Source organism: Phyllostomus hastatus, unplaced genomic scaffold, assembly GCF_019186645.2.
Source record: "Phyllostomus hastatus isolate PE091 unplaced genomic scaffold, TTU_PhHast_1.1 phas_scaffold_46, whole genome shotgun sequence".
Lineage (NCBI taxonomy): Eukaryota > Metazoa > Chordata > Mammalia > Chiroptera > Phyllostomidae > Phyllostomus > Phyllostomus hastatus.
Window position 1 is genome coordinate 45,017,964 of NW_025334032.1, and position 20,409 is coordinate 45,038,372.

General features: G+C 59.6%; 1 protein-coding gene across 1 annotated transcript in view; it reads left to right on the top strand.

The window, feature by feature from the left end:
• Nucleotides 1-20,409, top strand: part of CSMD1 (CUB and Sushi multiple domains 1) — a 687,628-nt gene that overhangs the window by 289,269 nt on the left and 377,950 nt on the right. The window contains exons 6-7 of the mRNA XM_045821269.1: nucleotides 3,092-3,286; nucleotides 12,423-12,630. Coding sequence (XP_045677225.1) covers nucleotides 3,092-3,286; nucleotides 12,423-12,630 — 403 coding nt within the window. The remainder of the gene's footprint in view (nucleotides 1-3,091; nucleotides 3,287-12,422; nucleotides 12,631-20,409) is intronic.

Sequence of the window (20,409 nt, forward strand, 5' to 3'; positions counted from 1 at the left end):
CCTTGCTCAGAGCTGGACGCTGTTCCGGACGTGGTGGAGACAGAAATGAACATGTACCCCCCCCCACCAGACCCCGTGAGCAGCTCAGGGGTAGACCAGAGGCCATGCCTGCAGTGCCCCCCCGAGGACAGGGTGACACAGAGCGGATATCGGGACACCTGTGTCCTCCCCTCCCGTGCGCCCACCACACCGTGGGGAGTGAGTACCGACGAGGACCCGCTTTCAGTAAGTGAGCGGAGCCACGGGTGGGGGGCGGTCAAAGAGGAGTCTTGGATCCCGGTCCTTCCGTCCAATACCGCTGGCCGCTGGCAGTGAGGCCGTCCTAAAGGCGCTAAGTATGGGGTCAGGGTTCTTCAAATTGTAACGGAATTGTCCGGATGTCGAGGTAAAGACCAGCCTGTGGACAGGAGCGGAGCAGGGGGCCTTTCCCTGGGCCGAGAAGCCAGGGGTGGTGTGCGGAGGAAGGGGGGGCGGAGGAAGGGGGCCCCGGAAACAGAGATGGCCGCCACCGCCGCCGCGGGGGCTTGCTGGGCGGGGAGGGGGCGCGGGGCTGCTGATCGCCGTCCCGGGCGGAGCCCACCGCTGCCCCTGGAGGAGGGTTCCTGTGTCGTCGACGACCGTCTGAGGTACGACGGTAGCCGCAGGCGCAGGCGGACTCCCCAGCCCTCGCTGGTTGCTCGTTGGCACCGTCGATTTTAAACTCTGCCGCGTTTCCCGTTGAGGGCGGCTCTCCTGGCTTCATGGCGCAGGACGGCAGGGTCCTGTTGCTTTCTGAATTCCCCGTGGTCTGCGTTCCCAAACATGGCAGTCAACTCTGCTCGGAGTTTTAAGACATGGATTCCCCCCCACCCCCCAAAAGGCTTATCCTACTCGGGGGGACCCTTGTTTTCAGAAATGACATTTTCTTCTCAAAAGTTTGGAAGTCAGTGCAGTTTACCGCTTCCTGGCAATAGCGCCGCAGAGTTAGATTTTACTAATTGTCTATCCTTCGCTCTTTTTCAAGCGTATTAAACAGGCCGAAGATGACACAGTGAGATGTTGGTCCACGTACCGCCGGTAACTCGTGACCTGTTTCGTATCTCGTGTTTTTGCTGTGACGAGCTTTCTGCAGGCCAGCCTGTGCTAAAGACAGATAATTTTTTAAAAGCCAGTTCTTTCCATTTTCAATAGGAAAGCGGATAGGAAAGCTCTGCAGGCTTCGCTCGGTCTCCAGATCGCTCCTTTGTTTATCCCGTTACGAGGGCAAGTCCTTGCCGTGATCATCAAGAGCAGGTTGTGAGATATTTCACAGACGTGCACTGAGAACGCTCGTCTGTGGGGAAACTTACCTGGACACAGAGCAGAGTGAGGTGTCCTTTCAGATAAGAAGTATTACGAATAGCTCATGAAAGGGAATAAAGGCCCTTACAAAAGGGGAGGGGCTCTCCATTCCACATGCTCCCAGACAAGGGAGAAAAGCACCAAAGGCCTCCAACCCCGGGCGTCTGCCCGCGCCCCAGCCGCCCCGCCGCCCCGCCGGCCTCTCTCCACTCTCCGGCGCGCGATGGGAAGGCAGCAGCTGCGCGTCTCGGACCAGAGATCTGAAGCTCTGGCTGAGCCCGAAAAGCAACTGATCCCCAGGCAGAGCTGGAACTCTCTCTGCTGGGGAGATCATAGGCAGTTAAAGGTGAAAACGCTTAAAATGTTCCTGAATGGCATTTTTAAAAGACTTCTTGACTTAGAAATGATGAATACGGGGTTGAACAAAGAACTCCTTTTATCAAAGAAGAAAGGATGATTGTAAACCAAACTCAACTATTTTCTACTGCGTCTCAAACAGGTTTTTGCTGACTGTGTTCAGACATCATTTTTTTAAAAAACAGAACTGAACACCCTTTGGCTACGTAAATGGTGGTTTTGTCGATGTGTCAATGATACTCAGCGTCTAAACGGTAGCACAGTTTTGTTCTCTGCGTTTCTACAGAGCTGGCTTTGTTCGTAATTAATGGCACAATAAAATAATCTTAGAAGTGCTGAGCTTCCCTCTCGTTCCACTGGGAAAGGTCTGTCCCTTCCTCAGTTTGTAAACAAACAAAACAAATTGCACCATATTACACGTATATATCCAGCTACACTCGGTACCCATGTGAACAATTGGGTTTGGGTAAAACATAATTTAGTGTTATTCACTTGGAAATACTTCTGTGCTTGGAAGTCACTTCTTTTTTAAATGGTGGGATCCTTCGTTTGTTTGAATCCTACGTGACAGCTGCCGATGTACTGGGGACAGGCTGGATTTGAACCAGGAACGTGGGGGCAATGTCTCACGATCATCACCTCTCTCTTTATCACCTCTGCGCATCCATTAGGTTGAAAATTATGTTTTCTGAGTGGGGGTGGTGTATCGATTAGGTTTCAAGGTCATTGACGTAGGCAGAGAATCACAGCAGCACGAAAGGCGAGGCAGTGAGGAAGGGCCGGATTCACGGCCGTCTCCCCAGAATGCAGGTGAACGCAGTGTCTGGTGGTTAAACCTGGTGGTTGAAACTCAGTTGTGAATCGGACACTAGACACGCACAGAACCCTACAGATAAAATAGGGGGGCACTTTTATTAAAAGCTGATAGATGAGTGAATGGTCTTTCATCGACTCTTCCTGCTGTTTGTCCATCAAACACCCTTGACGACGCACTGGTTGGTGGTGGGCACCAGGCTGTGCTGGTCCGGAGTCGATGCAGCGTGGACGCCCATCGATGCTTCTCGCCTGTTCGGGTCACCTACGCCCTGCTCCGTTACAGGGGGCGGGGTGCTCGGGCCGCAGACTCTCACCACCAGAAAAGTAACCTGGACTGGGGCACTGAATCTATGCAGAACGGTGTCTTTCCCTCTCATCAAAATGCATCATGTATACTTTAAAAATGTTTTTACCAAAGTGCTGAACTGCTGATGTAAAACATGAATACATTTCTCTGTTCAATTTTCAGGCTAAATTAAACGACTTCGGTGCTGCACTCACTAGCTTTACTACTTCACAGGCGGGGCATGGGTTGTGCCGTGGAGTGCTGTGGACAGAACACCGTCCTTATCTTCTCCTTCCTTTCTTGTCCCCGCAGTGCTGCCGAGCCACACCTGCGGGAACCCTGGGGAAATACTGAAGGGAGTCCTCCACGGAACAAGGTTCAACATCGGAGACAAAATCCGGTACAGCTGTCTGTCCGGCTACGTCTTGGAAGGCCACGCGATCCTGACCTGCATCGTGAGCCCGGGGAACGGCGCGTCCTGGGACTTCCCGGCCCCGTTCTGCAGAGGTAGGCGCTGCGCAGGGGGTGCCCGGGACCGCACACCTGCTCCAGGTGCCTGGCTCGGGAGCTGACCTCGCGCGTTTCCCGGTGGTGACACAGGGGCCGTCCTGCTGGGTCTTCCCAGACCAGCTCATCCTGTTCCCAAAGGGCGCACTCGGTGCCTCCAGCGGAACAAGTGTAGATACGTGGTCCTTAAGTAGCCAAACCTGCCTCCGTTCTAGTCCTCAGACGCCGTGAACCGCTGCACCTCTCGTCGAACTCGTCCACGTTTTAATATACACCTTTATGTCCATCTTGATTTGATCGTTGCTGTTCTTCTTTTTCTCATTAGCAATGACAAATACCCCTGATAATTAAAATTCACGTTTTAAGGACCCTTTCAACCCTCTTAGCCTTCTGAAATAAAGCAGTCGGGAGGGAACGGGCTGTTACGTGAAGCGCTCAGCGTCTGAGTTGGGATACGGTTAGAATGACTGCTCCCAACGCCCCGTGTGTTTCAGCCTCTCCTATAATGTTAATTTTACTGATCAAAAAACTCTAAGAAAGAGCTTGCTTTGGGTCTTAGATTTTGGATTTATTAAGAAAAGTTCATCTTACAGTTTCAGAATTGTTTTCCAGATACCTAGTAGCGAAAAGTGTTCCAAAGTCCACACTTCCGTCCCATTTCCCATGTCTTTCCGTAGATTCCCTCAACGAATCGATCCTATTTACGGTCACCACCACGGGCAGGTCCTGCGTGCACCTGCCTTCCCTATCCCCACCAGCGTCTCCTCGGCGGCCCCAGCCCCCCTGGAGAGGCAGGGGAGTTAGTCCCCTTGGCTGCATTCCCCACTGTTGCCCACGTGTGACCTCTCCTTTCCCGGGGCCTCACGCCCACCCCCACCCCCACCCCCGTGTTCCGTTCGGTTACCCGTTTCCTCCCCCCACACCTCCTCTGGGTGGGTTACCCGCGCTCCACGTCGGGACCCTCAGCTCCCGGTTCGTTGTCCCCCCCACACCTCCATCAGGACCCCTCCTCTCTCCAGCAGACGGCACCAGCGACTCACCGCGAATTCAGTGCACGCGCGTCCCCGTGGCCCCGGACGTGCCCCGGAGCGGGGGCTCACCTGCGCTGGCTTCCCCTGCACCCCGCCCCTCTGCCGTCCCTGCGTCCCGGGCCCCTTCTGCGGGCAGGTGTCCACACCGCAGACGTGCGCAAACCCCGCCCGGGAGGAGGTCCGTGCTGTCTGCTCTTCCCTGAGAGCCCTCCGCCAGCGCGCCACGGCGCCCGCCTACCGACTCCCGCCCTCTCGTCCTGCCAGCGCTGTGGACCTTTCCCCTCGAGCCACAGATCTTACACGTCTGTCACCTTCGCTCTGACCTCCGAATTCAGTCCTTTCTTACCCGGGCGGCCCTTTCTTACACGTTATCTGTAACAAAAGGGTCCTTCGGTTTAAATCGTTCACGTCGTTGCTACTTGAGATTTTACCTTCATGTCTCAGAGCTCCCCGTACAGTGGGTGGCCCGGCAGCAGACAACGCGCCGTCATGGAAACGTCATTCCCGCGCCCCCGACGCCTCTCCCTGTGACACGGGGCCTAACCTGCAGGTGTCCCTACCGCCCCCCACCCCCCGCCCGTCCGGAAACAGAGACGCGGCGGGCGCGGGGCGTCAGATCACGAGTCACAGACTTGAAAATGCAAAAATAAACATCGACAGCAAGTAGGACAGCATCCTCCTTTTTAACTCTTTTTTGTAATAATTATTTAGTGTTTTTAGAGAGGGGGGAATGCAGAGAGAGAGAGAGAGGAGTGGAAAGACAGACAAAGAGACAGAAAGAGACATTAATTTCTTCTTCCACTTACGGACGCATCATTGGGTGACTCCCGTGTGAGCCCTGGCCGGGGATCAAACTGGCGGCCCTGGTGCACGGGGATGGCGCTCCCGCCAGCTGAGCCGCCGGCCGGGGCTACCACAGCTTCTCTTCTGCTCAGACTTCCCCCGGAGTCTTCTCCTTAACGGGTCAACCTTTCCTCATCCCGCTGTTATAAACCTTACAGAGCCAAAGTGTGGATAACACCACGGTCCCCATCTTTCCTGTTCTGTCACCAGTTTATTACATCTCAACTGTATCAAGATGCTTTGGTCCTGATATTTTTTCTTCTCTATGACAGCTTATGAAACTTATGCTTAAATATTGCTTTATCTAATGCTTGGGCTAGATTACCAAGGATGTTACATCAGACATAATTATTTCATGGAACTAAGTTGAAAGCTGCACCATTGTTACTCCCCGATTTGGGTGACTGGATCATAAAGGAAAAAATCACTGGTCTCGTTTTTGTAAATGCACAGATGCGGCTTGCTTACAGGAGACATAAATGAATTTCAGCAATATAGGCTTAGATGTTTTACAGAAATGAAATGAGTGAATTTCCTGTTCTCCCACGAGCCAGTGCCTCAGGTCCAGGGATCGCACGAGGTTTCTTCTCAGTGGCGTCCGCGACAGGAACGCCACCCCCTCCCTCCTCACGACGGTGTTTTGCTGGGGTCGAACAATTGACGCCTGACCCGAGGGCAGCGTTAGCCTGCAGGGTGGTGCTGAGGTGTGCGCGTCGTCTCTGGAGTCGCGGTGCCCTTCGAAGAAACACGATGCAATTTTATGTTCAATGCAATCAACACGTGAGAACACGGCAGGGCAGCCGGCGCTATTTAACTCGAGTTTCTGTGAACAGGAGGCCAGCATCGGAGGGACCTCACGCAAGGATGGGCATTCGAATCTGTTCTGGAAGCACAGTATCTTCATCTCCTTCACTTATCCTTGCACTTCCACCTCCGCGTCCACATCCCCCTGAGTTCTCCTTCGTTGTCGTGGACTGGCCCTGTGGTCCCCTCAGCCTCCGCACGGGTTCACTGTGTCTGTGCCTGCGGGGACGGCGAGGGCTTCGGGGAGAGAGACGAAAGGGGAAGAGGGCGCTGGGCAGACTCAGGGGCAGGTGCTCTCGGGCCGGGCTGGAGTGCCTTCCCCCTTCGCCCTGTGTCTCCCGACTTTACTATTGCATCGCACAGACCGCAAGGCTAGAGGCCAGCGTCTTCCATAAACCACCTTGAGCTCCAGGATGCCGCAGGCCATCGGGGACCAAGTCCAAAAGAGGAGAGTTCTCGTTGGGTGCAAACCCCGAAGGGCAGGCCCTGTCTCAGGGCCCTGCAGACGAGGAGGAGGGGAGGAAGGAGGGAAGGATCTGCGGCAGGAAAACGAGCCTCTAAAAGACGCCTACTCTGGGGCCCAAAGAGGTCGCCCGTCCCTGACGTCGGCCCACGAGGTGGGGGCATTTCTCGTCCATCGCCGCCCTTCGGAGACCGTTTCCCTCCGACTCTCCAGTCCTGGATCGCGTTTTTGTCCGTCTGAGCGTGGTCCTCCGTCCGCCGCCGAGTTCTACCCGAGTGACCACTCAGGGACCGCACACGCACGGCTGTTCGGGCCGGGAGCCGGCCCCAGGCCTGGAGAAGGCGGCGCCTGGAGGGGTGACTGGACTTCGCAGGAGACACGCTCACCGCCGGGAAGAAGCCAGCTCTCAGCGCCTGCGAGTCCACGCCAGCCGGAGACCTGCGCCCTCTTCCCTGGACGCCACTCTCCCGAGGCCCCGCCTCCCTCCGCGGGGGCGGACTCACTCGTGCTTGCAAACGAGGCCTCAGAAACAGTCCTTAGCGGCCCTGGCAGAGCTGAGACGCCCGCATCCCGGACGTGCCGGACCACACGCTGCCCTAAACAGCATCTCTACACGTTCCGCACTCCACGCCTCGGCCTGGACTAACACGGGGCGCATGACTCGTGGGAACTCCCACAGGAGGGTGTCAGAAACCACACTTAGGTGGCGTCGCTGTGTAAATGCACCGAAGCTGTAAATGCACAACCCTGCTTGCACCTCCGACCCCCGTGACATGTGTGCAGGGGAGGCGGTGGCACCCTCGTGATGAGGGACGGACTGAACAGACATTTCTGACAGGCCGCAAACACAGGGCGCAGGCGGCATCATGAGGCCGCTGCACGCTTAACCGCATCCTCCCGCTTCCACTGAAATCCGTTTAATCTGCACGGCACGTGCCCGGGATTAATCTACACGGCACGTGCGTGCACAGGATTAATCTGCACGGCACGTGCCCGGGATTAATCTACATGGCACGTACACAGGATTAATCTACACGGCACGTGCACAGGATTAATCTACATGGCACATACACAGGATTAATCTACACGGCACGTGCACGGGATTAAAGCCTTTCACAAAGCTGAAGCGACACGGGGCGTCCCACCGAAGCGCCCACACTGTTGTGTGACAGACATTTCGGTGCCGTTTAACCTTTTCCGGGGGGGTTTGTCCTTAGTATTGGAAACCTATTCATGCTCTTCTCTCCTTCTTTCCCAACTTTGGATTTTTTAAGTTGACATCTCTCTCTGAGTTTTAATGTCCGGATATCACTCTGATTCACCATGTCTTGCTTCTCCCGGTTGCACTTAGGTTTCTGTGTGTGTTATCTGTATAAGTGAAAACAGCACACTTGACCTCCGGGCCCCGTCTCTGTCATTCTCCGCGCCACCCCTCGCCTCCCGCCACATCTGACGTCCCCCGAGTTGCCCCCACTCTTCCAGGACGGCCCCTAACCCCTCCCCCACCTGTGTCCTCAGCCACAGCAGAACCCTTGTGCTACTTAAGTCGTTAACATTTATGTTTTATTCTGTAATCATGGTTAAGTCCTCTTCACATGCCCGAGGGCTGCTCCTGACGCTGGAAAGCAGCACAGAACACGGACAGTCTCGTGTGGCTGCGACAACAGTGTCTGCCCCGCGGCCCCGGGCTCCGCCTACAGCCACCGTCCTCCCTGGGAGTGCAGGGCCGCAGTCCCTGCGCCACTCAGAGTTCGGGGGAGCCCCTTGCAGCCTCGGTGACTCGGGGTGACGCCGTGGGGCTGCGGTGCTTCTCCGGCCGGGGCGCTGGTTCCTTGGTTAGGGTGTGACGAGTGCTCAGACACCGGTGTGTAGCCTCTTGCTCTCTCTCTCCACACACACACACACACACACACACACGATACACACATGTGCATGTGTGCGCATATATTGCCTGTACAGTGTATACACACGTGTGTGTGTGTGTGTGTGTGTGTGTGTACACCAGGGGCACCCAACCTTTGGGTGTCTCCGGGCCGCACTGGAAGAAGAAGAGTTGCCCTGGGCCACACCTTAAACACACAAACACTAACAAAAACTGATGAGCAAAAACCAGGTTTTAAGCGAACTGACGGTTTTGTGTCGGGCCCGGGCGGCCCGCAGGCTGCGGGGTGGGCATGCCGCCGGCACAGCCGCACACACGGGAGCAGCAGACATCTGAGAAGGTCTCGTTCTCAGCGTCCGCGCGAAGCAAAGACTCCGTGGAACGGCAGGGGAAGCCGGTCAGGTGCCGGGAGGTCAGAGGGCTGCAGGGGCGGCCGTCGCAGCCTCCTCCGTGGACGCAGACGGCTTCCACCAAGCACCGGGTGGGGCCGCCTCCGGGCGCTTGGCAGTCGACGGGGTGGCCTCGTGGGTTTCCAACAACAAACCCACCCCCCAGCCCCCGCACACTGAGCCCCACGGAGTGTGGAGCCCAAGGAGGGCTGTTTCGGCGAAAGGCGACCGACACGCTGCAGCTGTACCTCCGCAGCCTGAGTCACCTGGGAGAAGACAGGGGAAGGGTCTCCCCCGCCCTCCCCCGCCCACTGGTGCCCCCCCGGGAGGGGCTGCTTCGCGCCCCTCAGAGCTCCGACCCGGCGCCTGTGCGAACACCTGCGTCTAAGGGGCCGGCGCACCTGGTTGTTTAGAGCGCACCACCCCGATACGTGGCAGTTTCACAGGACACGGGGGCGGCAGCTGTTCGTCACACTTTTCCAGAGGATTGGCTGGTTCCACCCGTTTCCAGGCAGTCTCGCGTTCCTGGAAGAACTGGTGACAGTCGGCGGAGGGGCCGAGAGCCCCCGAGTGAAGGACCGGCCGGTCTCGGTGACACCTGCAACCAAGCACGTAAATAAAACGCGGTGCTCACGCCTCGGCAACAGCTGTCTGAGGCCGCAAATTTCTTTAATTGACGAGCCTTGCGCGACGTGATGGGAAGTGACAGCATGTCACTCGCTGATGCTTGATGAGCTATCACCTGGAGGGTTTTAATTGCAGGCGCTCTGCTGCTCGCGAGGAGAGGAAGGGAGTGCCCGGGAGACAGCACTGCTGGAGGGGGAGGGGGAGGGGAGGGGAGGCGAGAGGCCGTGCTGCGTGGGGGTGCCCGTAAGTCCTGCGGCCGTGAGGACAGCCGTGGCCCCGCCGGCCACGTGGCAGAGGGCGTGCTGCCAAGCTGATCTCCGGGAGCTGCCCCGCCAGGGCCTGGACGCGCACAGTGAGATCCGCTGGGACCACCCTCGTGTGAGGAACCCGGCTCTAAAGCACGTTGGAGTAGCCGTTGACAGTTTGGTTTCAGCGCGTTTCTCGCACGCTGCGCAGTAAACAAGTCTGACGCACACCTTGGCCAGACTGGAAAAGGGAACCGCCGAAACGAGACGTCCGCTGGAGATGTGGCTGTCCCCGTTTCACCCCGAGTCACCGACGGGCCGGCGTGGCGTGAGAACAGAGGCCGAGGGGCCGACCCCAGCTCCGCGGCGCTCTCGGAGGCCAAAGCCAGAGAGCGATGTCCCAACGTCCCTTCGTTTGTCTACTTTCCGGGTGTTGCGTCTGCAGCATCTACTTGTAGCCGACGACACTTCGTCCTCCATGTCCTCAAAATCACGCAGACTAATAGTCTTCCTCTCCCCCTAATTCGACGTCCTGAGGGTCCCCCGTGCTTGCGCCGGCACACAGTGCTGCAGTCAGCGTCTCTGCGTGTGCGGCACTGTCCCCGTCTGTGTGGCGGTTTCCCAAGGACGGACCCGCAGGGGTGCTCGGTGGGCCTCGCAGACTCCGGGCCGCCCCAGTCTCAGCACAGCTCCTCTCGGCTTGGGTGTGTCTCCCTTCAGTTTGTGAGGAGCCAGCAGCACTAAAGCGACACCCTCAAGTTGCTCTCACGGCCCCTCGGGGTCCGGGGAACACGCCTGCTGAGTGTCCGTGCGCGCACGTTGGTTCTGGAAGGAGGCGTTTATCGGGGACCGAGGAGGCGTCAGCTTGGCTCCACAACAAGGTCCATCTACCGAGGGCTACTCAGCGGACACTCCGTGCCTTTCCAGCCGCACGGCAGCCACGTCTGCTGCCGCGGGCACCCCCGGGGAGCGGGGGTCCCCACAGACGGACCCTGAACAAACCGCGAGACCCTGCTCACCAAGCCAGGTACCGGGCCATGCGGGGTCCGCACGCCGGGATCCCCGTCGGGGAGTTCTGGGTACGCGGGCCACAAAGGGGGCGAACCAGGAGCAGCACCAGCTGGCGTGGAGGCCATGTCTTCACGGACGGAGCCAGGCCACACGAACCAAGAGATGAGGGGGGACCGGTCAGAAGGGCCACAGCCGACTGCAGCCCGAGCTCGGGGAGCTTCCGTTGAGAAGACCGTATCTGATGGAGAGCCCCCGCAGCGGCCGGCTGCTCACAGGAGGCTCAGGGCCGGCCTGCTTTAGGCGACCGACGCGGCCCGTCTTCGGCCAGAGCAGGATTCCGCGGCCCCTGGAGGAGCGGAGAAGCGAGGTGAACGCGGGCATCAGGCGAACGGCCCGGGTCAGGGAAACAGCCCGGGCTCTGCTCCTGAGACCGGAGTGCGGCGGGAGGGCGGGGCGGGCAGTGGCGTCCGGGGGCGGGGGGGGGGGTCGCAGAGGAGGTCAGAGGTGAGCAGGGAAGATCCCGCAGGGCCTGTGGGCCGTGAAGTGGACTTGCGCCTCCGTCCTGAGAGGAGGGGAAGACCCCGGGGGGTTTTAAGAGGAGAAGCGGCATCGCTGCACTTGGGCTTGAAGAGGATCCCCCCGGAGGAAAGACTACAGAGGGGAGGGTGGGGCGGAAACCGGGTCAGGACGGCAGGGCGGGCGTCCGGACGGGAGGGGGCGGTGCCTGGGGGGTGGGGGCAGCCGCGAGGTTGGTGCCACGGGCCCGCATGTGGGGTGCGGTTTAAAGGAAGGACCCCTGCGGCTTGGCTTCTCTGTGCCGTGGGGTGTGCGGGGGTGGACGTGGAAACCTGAGCGACTGTCTCCAGGCTGTGGGTGTCTCTGGTGTCCACACTGCTCCTTTGAAAACTGGTGGCGTGACGGAAAATGTCACCGTAACTGGTGACACCCCAGGCTTCATCGAGATGCTGGCAGTTGCTTTAGGAAAGTTCAGGGTTCTTCCCTTTGTTTTTATCAGGCACATTTTATGGTGGGGAAAAAAGTATCATCATCTATTACCAAATGTTATACATGTACCCAATTGCATATAGAGAGTAGATGAGTTTTTTTGTCAAATAACATGTTCTAAGACATGTCTATAAGTATAATTTCTTCCTTCCTTTCCCCTTCTTTCCTTCCTTCCTTCCTTCCTTCCTTCCACTACTTATTACAATGCTTATTGATACCATATATATTTCATCTTTATTGACTTATACTTGGTCCTTTCCCAAAATATTCCAGTTTAAGTCTTCATGCAACTATTTCCTCGTCGGAAACGTTTTATGAATCAAGGTGTCTCTATGATCATAACATCTTATGATACTATCTGAAGTTGAAAGACAAATGCACATTCCAAACTCTGTAGAAAATAAAGATGAAGGTAATTTCTTTCAAGAGCAGCGTTTTCTCACATGTACGTGTCAGGGCGTTGAGGCACGACGGCACCGTGCGTCTGGATCGTGAAATGTTGCCCAGTTCTCTCCACCTCCCAGGGTTCCGAGACGACCTTTGGAACAACCGCCCACCTGCCTCCAGGTGCCAGGTGTGAGGCGGTCAGACAGTCCCGGCGGTGGGGCAGCTGCGAGTGCACTTGTTCCCAGCGTGGCACTCGGGTGGGGTGGCTGACGCCATGTCACTGGGTGACGTCCGTCCGCCGTCCCGCAGAGCTCAGTTAACAGGTCCGCGCGGCCGGCCCCGAGTCGGCGGACACCCAGCTCCCAGCTGGCACTGCCTGTCCCTGTTCAAGGGAGGCCCCTCTGTCGACGCACTGGTGTGTGAGACCCCTCTCCCTCTGTCCCCTGCAGCCGAGGGCGCCTGCGGGGGGACCCTGCGGGGCACCAGCAGCAGCATCTCCAGCCCCCACTTCCCGTCGGAGTACGACAACAATGCCGACTGCACGTGGACCGTCCTGGCCGAGCCCGGGGACACCATCGCCCTGGTCTTCACCGACTTCCAGCTGGAGGAGGGCTACGACTTCCTGGAGATCAGCGGGACGGAGGCGCCCTCCATCTGGTAAGTGCTGCGACGGGGCCAGGCGCGTTCCCCAGGCGACGCGCAGTCACCTGCCTCCCCTGGGGGGGGGGGTCGTTGGCAGGCCTGGGGGTCGTTTCTCTGCCGCCGCGCTGTGCTGGCGGCGGGAAGGTCATCGATGCGCGTCACGACTGATTCCAGGGTTCCTAAGTTGTCTTTGCGCGGGCGTTTGGGGCTGGGGGGCTCTCCGTGCCCCGAGTGTGGCACCGGAACTGACTGTGCCCCAGTTCTGGACCCTTCCAAAGTCGCCAGAAGACGGCTCAGCAAGGTAAGTGTTGGATTTAGTCCAGAGGCTGCTGTGGTACCATCACTGGGGAGTAACGGTCTTGAACTGCTTCCTGCTCCGCGCTCGTGTGTTTAAGGGACCGGCCGCCCCTGAGCTCCAAGGCAAACCCTGAGCGGCAGGGCAGCACCGCGACGGTGCGGCTCCCGGCCCCAGGGCCCGCGGGCTCCCCGCCACCGCCCCCGAGGCGGACGCTGGGGAGCAGCCTGGGCGCGCAAACGCGAGTCATTTTCCAGTACGGTAGTCTGTTTTAAAACGACAGACTCGACAGGCAAGGGCACTCCAAGAAGAAGTTACTTGGAAAATTGTGAAGAACCATAATAGGATTAGCCCTATCTTTATTTAATTTGGAGGGAAATTACCAGCTCAGCTGTTTTCTGCAAGGTTGCCATGGTCACAGTCGGGGAGGTCTAAATCTGGTGACTGATGTCACACGCCCAAATTGTCCGCGTACCAAACGTGCGGGGCTCGCCCGTGAAACCTAGCTGGCGGCGTGTGCACCAGAGAAGGCCCGACCCGGCCCGACCGGACGCTGAGCCCGCGGGCTCTCCCCCCGAGCCCGGCCCCGGCGGGGGCCGCCGTCTCCAGCCCTCCGCGCAGTGTGCTCTGGCGCTCACGATGTTTCTCGCCGTTAAAGCCCCGCTCGGGGGAGCCGGCCACGCACCCTTCCTCCCAAAGGGCTTGGGTGGCGGGACGTCTGACGTATCGCTCTGGAAACAGCACGGAGAAAGGAAATGGATCTTGTTTCAGGTGAAGCTACTAGGGTTTCTAAACTGAGACGCGGAGGTTCGGCGGGGTCGGAACACATGGTCTGGGCAGGAGATAACTCCGGGGGCGTCGAAGTCTTCCAACTGCGTGATCCTGGCGATGGGAATCATTCTCGAGTCCCACCCCCCCCGCCACCCCGGGACAGGAGGACGGGCAGGTGCCTGGAGACTGCGCCTCGTTAGACCCGGGCGCACTCTGAGACCCCGGGTCTGGGAGAACCTTCCGTGACTCAGCCTCGGGCCTGAGGACGGACCCCACCTGGGCGCCATTTGTTTGGGGACTCTTGTCGCCAGCCCTGCCCCCGCCTCTGCCCACCCCTCTCATGGCGGCACCGGAGGTCTGGCCACGCTGACCACGTCCTTGTCTCCATCCTAACACACAGCAGACCCCCGGCACCTGGGTTCGGGCCCGTGGGCACAGGGAAACCCCACCCTGCCCGGCCCGGTTCCTGCTAAATTAAGACAATGCGCAGAGTGACACTCCCACGGCAGGGGCGTGGGAAAGCGGCACCAGTGGGCCAGGAGTGTGTGTGGTCTCCCCCGCCGCCGCCGCCACAGAAACGTCCTCGGCCGTAATACCTGCAGGGGCACCCGGGCCGATTGGGACCAGATCCGCCTCCTTCCTGTCCCCAGGCTCACCTTGGCCACGCCCTGGGCAACAGGGGACCCTGCCCTCACCTGTCCAGCCCGTGTGGGCGGGGCCTCACCGAGGGGACAGGCCAGTGTGTGGCAGCCCGTGGCCCTGTTCCCGTGAACCCGACGCCATTTCACCGTTAGACCGATGGCGTCAGAGGCTTGCTGGAGGCAGACAGAACTTCAGAGGAACCGGGGAAGCCCCGTGAGCTCCCGAGGACCCTCAAAGGGTTGGTCAGTGTCTGTGCAACTGGTCACGCCGCTGGTCACTGACGTGGTGCGTGTTCAGTCTCCGACGGGAAGGCAGGGTGCCGGCATGCGCTCGGCGCTCGGTCACGGACGCCCTGAAACCCAGCCTCCCGCCCACCTGCCCAGGTGAGAACGGGGGCAGGGCCTTCCCCACCCCCCGCCTTTTATTGTTAACCGGTCCTCTGAGTCCCAGTTTACAGAGAATCAGAAAGATGCTCAGAGAGTTGCTGGGCACCCCCCGACAGCTAGCATCTGAGACCACCACAGCATACTCAGGGCGCCAGGAAATTATCACAGGTCACAGGTGACTGACCGGGTCACACACCTGAACTGGATTTCCCCGGCTGCCCTGCTGGCTCCTTGTTCTGCACGGGGGGTCAGTCCGGGGGGGCCCACGGCCCGGAGGGGTCCACCCCTGCCCCCAGCCTGAGACTGTCCCCAACCCTGCTTTCCCTCCGTGGCCTTGACTGCCCTCCTGCTGACTGCCAGTCTGGGCCCGTCAACTCCACGGGAGGACCGGGGCAGCCGGCACAGGGGCCCCTGGAGAGCGCCCGCACTGCCCCTCCCTTCCAGGGAGACGCCGGCTCTTCCCCTCCCAGCTTTCCCTCCTCAGCTAGAGTCCGGCGGGCGTGTGGCACAAGCCTTTGTCAGACATGCCCCCCACATGTTACGGAAGCAAGTGTAACATAAAAAGAAACACATGTCATCCTGTACATGTGTGCACGAGAACACGTGTGCACTCATGTGAACGTCCGAGCACCGTGTCTGACGGCTCTGTCTGCCGTCTGACCGTCTGCCTTCCGTCCCTCTCTGCCCCCCCACCCAGCCTCTGCTCACACACCAGCTCGAGGTCTGAGGACACGATGGACCTCACTCGCGCCCTTTCCCTGGGCCCCCCTTTAATCACACGCCTTCTGCCAGAACTCGCTCTGAGTGAGGCCTCTCTGAAAACCGTGCTGGACGGGAACACGTGTGCTGTGTGTGTGGCGGGGGGACGTGGGGGGGACGGGAACGGGAGCCGCTCCTCCTGCCTCCCCGCGGCGGCGGCGGCGAGAAGGGGGAGCTCCAGGCCAGCTCTGGCCCCGCAGCAGCCCGGGGGCGGGGAGCAGCGGGGGTTCGCACAGACGCACCCCACCCTCGGGTGATCGTGCCCAGGTGGTGTTTCCGTGTCGGCCCGAGACCAGGGCGATGACCTTTCTGGTGCCCTTCATTCAGTGTCGCCCTAGAGTCCCTCCGGGGCAGCCGGGGTCAGCGGGCCCGCGGGGAGCGGCAGGCGTCTGCGATCCCGGGTCCAGCCCGGTTCCTCTGGGCGGTGCCCCTTGGAGGCCCCCCCCCTCGGTGTCGCTGGCCGTGAACTCGCAGAACCTTCGTGCCCCCAGTGCTGTGCTTGTGCGGGGGCGGGGGGGGGGGGGTCAGTGCAATCCCAGGGGCCAGGGGGCTCCTGAAAGGGGCAGAGACTACAGGTCCGGAGCGTCCCCGGCAGTGTGACCGCGGCAGCTTCCTGTAAAGTGTCGGCCCGTTTAAATCGCAGCAGGCGGGGAAATGTAGCCAGTTCAGGTCACCGCTGCCCCCCGCCCCCCGGCACCTCCCCGCCAACACTCAGTGGGAAGGTGCAGGGACACTCCCGCACCGAGGGCAGTTCAGTGGGACGGGGGACGGGGTTTCTGACCCACCGATGCGCGGCGTCTTTCACGTGCGGCGTCTTTCACGTGCGGCGTCCAGGGCGCACTGGTTCCGCTCTGGCAGGCAAGGGAAGCCTTGGGCCAGGCCTGCCAGAAAACCGGTCCCCTCTGCCTCCGGGACCACCCTCCAGGGCCCTCCCTCCCTCCCTCCCTCCCCACCTGGGAGGTGCCGTCTGCAGGAGCTGCTGGTGAAAAGCCTTCCGGGCCAGACTTCACCTTGAGGAGGCAAGTCGGAGGCCCCTGGGACGGGTGGCGGGGGGGTGGGGAGCCTCCTGCTGCATTGTCACCGCCCCCCTCCGGCCCACTGCTGTGCCTCCTGGCTCCGCACCAGGCAGCGGTCCCCGAGGGGAGGGGCTGAGGCCGCCCATCCCAGCCCTGATGGAACCGTGGCCTTGTCCACAGGCACCCAGCGCCTGTCACTGGCCCCGAGTCTCACTGCGTCTGAGAGAATTTTCATGTGGCGGAATCCACACCCAGGTTTCAAACGCACACGGTTGATGAGGTTGAAGAACTAATTCAATTAATGCGTGCCTCGAACAGCGGGAATTTGGATGATTTATTTAACGGTGGCAGCTCTGGACGAACTGCGATATTTCACCCTAGGACTACGCGCACGGTGACCAGGCTGGGGGGTGAGGAAAGACACAGACAGAAGACCCCCGGCTGCTGACCTGGAAGGCACGGGGGTGGGGGACACCAGCCCGGGAGAGCCCCAGGGCCCGGCCACGGCCACCGTCAGACAGAGGTCGCCTGTCAGACACCACAGCTGCGCCGCGAGGGTCCGACTCTTGTCTCTCGAACTCCCACCACGTAACCTCATTTTATTCAAAAGGCACTCGCTGTGAATTATTTATGTTGCAGGAAATGGGAAAAATTTCCCCCTGTAGGGATTTTAATTCATTTTACAGAATACTGGCTATCTTGTGTCCATACCGCTCTCTCTTTCTAGTTCAGTATTTCTTTTCCTTTTTGGGGGGAAGGGGCCCAAAGAACAACAAGTAATCACAATTAAATTCACACTTTTAAATGGGGTTGCCTCCTAAAACTGCACCCCCTTTTACACGGGCCCCCGTGCCAGCCCTGTGTCTGTGGTTCTCGAGGAACAACTGCGAACTCAGTGATTCCCCAAATTAGCCAATTTCTGCGTCGTGGTGTTTCAATATTTGCTACCTCCATTTAAGATTTCTGTCAAAACTCTGAATATCTAATTTTTCTCTTCTCAAAGACTGCTCACTTTCATGGGGAGTGGTTGGGAGGCTCAGACAGTTCTGTGCGATCCGGCCCCGCTCCAGCAGATGTGACGTTTTACCGCCCGGGCCTCGACCGCCGGCATGTCCAGGCTGCACCGGACACATTAGCGCTGGCGTCTTCGAAACTGAATGATGGAAGTACCGGAGTTACTCAGTCTGAAACCGTCTGGAGAGAGAGACCTGGCGTGTCTAGGGGTGCCGGGGTGTGTGCTCAGGGGTCACTCTCTGAACCTGAAATCTGGACGAGTGTTAACTGAACGTTTAGCAGCATGGGCATGGGTGGGGAGAAATCGGGGTGCTGTGAGCGCAGACAGGGAGGGCCTGCCCCCTCCTCCCTCCACCGCAGAGCCTCTCGAAGATGTTTCGGGACGGGGTCCTTGGCCGGCTGAGGACCCCTCTCATCCCCGCCGGTAGCCCTCCATGGTGATTCCTGAGTCCAGGCGGGCTCTTGCCTAAGGACATCGGAAAATAACTGGACTTGAAGAAACAGGGAAGGCCGGGGATCCCCCGGAGCCCGAGTGAGAGCCCGACAGGAGGAACGGCCGTGCGGGAGCGAGTCGAAGGGGGAGGACCTCCCGTCCGTGCGAACAGGGGAGACGCCCACAACGAGACAGGGCGGTGGGTTGGAAGGAAAAACCCGTGTGGCGGCCAGCCCGCCCGGGACAGAATCTTGGGTGGGAGGAACCCCCTCCTTCTCAGAGGCCGCAGGGTGACTACAGGCTCGTGGGCGCCTGGCGAGTCTGAGGCCAACAGCCTTCACACCCCGAAGGCGGCCACCCGCACGCGGAGCAGGGCAGCGGCCCCCATTCTCATGCGGAAGGAGAGCGGACTGGGCGCAGAGGCCGTCGCACAGTTCCTCTGGCCGCAGACGCTGTGTGGTGGGGCGGGGGGGGCGCTTCGGCGGCGACCTCACTCACCGTGTGTGTGTGTGTGTGCGTGTGTGTGTGTGTGTGTGTGTGTGTGTGAGAGAGACAGACAGAGAGAGAAGACTGGACGAGAAGGGAGGCATGCATTTTTTGGCTTTATTAAAAAAAGAAAAGTAAGGGTAGTGTGCAGCCCTAATTAATGTCTGTAAGCAGATATGTCTGCTTACAGAATTATTTATCATCAGAGAAGGGGCCCTGTGCATGGCGGGGGGAATCCTGCAGGAGGACTGGGGCTTTCATTTGTAACGCACCAGACAGGTCTCCTCCCGTCCCCTCTAATTCACCACCAGCCATGAGAGGGACCGGGGGGCCTCTGTTCCATCCGTCACACAGGGTCCCGGAGCTGGGGGAGCTGGGGGCGCTGGGGTCGGTGGGGCGCTTTGTCACGACAAGTGGCGCATAAGAAACACCCGGGCTCTGATGTTGGGACGCGACTGAGAACACGACCACGGTTGTGAGTGACCACCCAGAGGGACCGTACGGTGTCTGCTGTCACCTCTGCGTCCGGACACTCCGCCCTCATTCGTCATGACTACATTAGAGTCTGCGTGATTTTTCCGGGCTCAGCGTGAGTGGAACCTGAAGCAAAGCATGAACGCTCCACGCCCCGACTCCTGCTTTCTCCTCCTCTCTGGTTCCCGCTGTGCGTCCTTCTCTCCCGTTCCCTCCCCTCTGTTGTGTGTGTGTGCTCTCACAGGCACACACCTGTGTGTGTGTGTGTGTGTGTGTGTGTGAGACTATGCGTAATGGAGACACCGAGCCCTGGGCCCAAAGACACATGTTGGATTTTCAAGAAAAGATCAACACTTGGTTCAAATCCAACTCCAGCTATCATCTTTCTTCCTTTGAGTGAAAAATCAAAGTGCTGCACGTGTCTACACATTTTTCTTTAACGCACCTAGAGGACACATCGAACTACGAGCCTCGTGTGTGCTGTGACCCACACGCCCTCGTCATGATCGAACTCCGTGTTCCACACGTGGTGGAAACACACGGCGCCGTGTCTCTTCACCGAGTGCCCTCCCCTGAGAGCCGAGGGCCCCCCACTCTGAGACCAGACGCCCCAACCTGGGAGGGTCCGAGCTCCTCCCCGGCCGCGGCTCAGGGTGGTCTCGGGGCCCCGGGCCGTGTGTGACGATGCAGCGGGGCGGCCGCCTGGCGTCTGGAGTCACGCTGGCCTCTGGTCGCCGTGTTGTGTCAGTGCACGGACCGCGTTTGCCAGTGCGGTGTGGTCGTTTCCCGAGCGGGAGTCTCCGTGACGGTGTGGGGCTGCCGTTGACGACCTGCGAGGTGATTAGAACGTCCCCAGAGCGGGGAAAAACCCAACCAGAGCCACAAACGGTGCAGAACAGAGGCGCGTGAGAACGTTTACAGGAGTTTCGGCCCGAAAAGACCACCGTCACCTGGGAGTGTGAAGGGCCTGCGGCGAAGGTGACCGCCGTCCACGGCAGCCCGGGCACGGTGGCCGTGGGACAGCGGCATGGAGGAGTGTGTCTCCACAGCCCGGACCAAACCTACCTGCCGTGTGAGGGGGTTCGGTCGCTGGCTGGCCTCCCCGTCCTTGCTGTGCGGAGCTTTTGGAGGAAAATCTCGGGGGAGAGGAAGATCCCCGCCCCCCGGTTTGAAGGGCATGGACAGAAGCCCTGGCGAACTTGTATTCGAGAAGAAACAAATGGCAGGATAGCGCTGCAGTTTTTGAGCAGAGGTGCGGGACCCCCGGGGGTGACCGACAAAGTCAGTTAGTGGAAGGGGGGACCGTCCATCACGACGTTACACAGAGAAGCCCGAGGCAGCCCCTGACGGCCGACGGTGACGCCAAAGGCCAGCGGAGGACAGCAGGCCCAGCTGACGGCCGGCCGGCCAGAATCGCCTCGGAGGAGGCGTCCAGTGTGGAGGTGTCCCTGCCCCGAGGGCTGGGGACGCGTCACAGGTAAAACGCCGCAGCGCACCTGGGAGCAGGCCAGCCCCAGC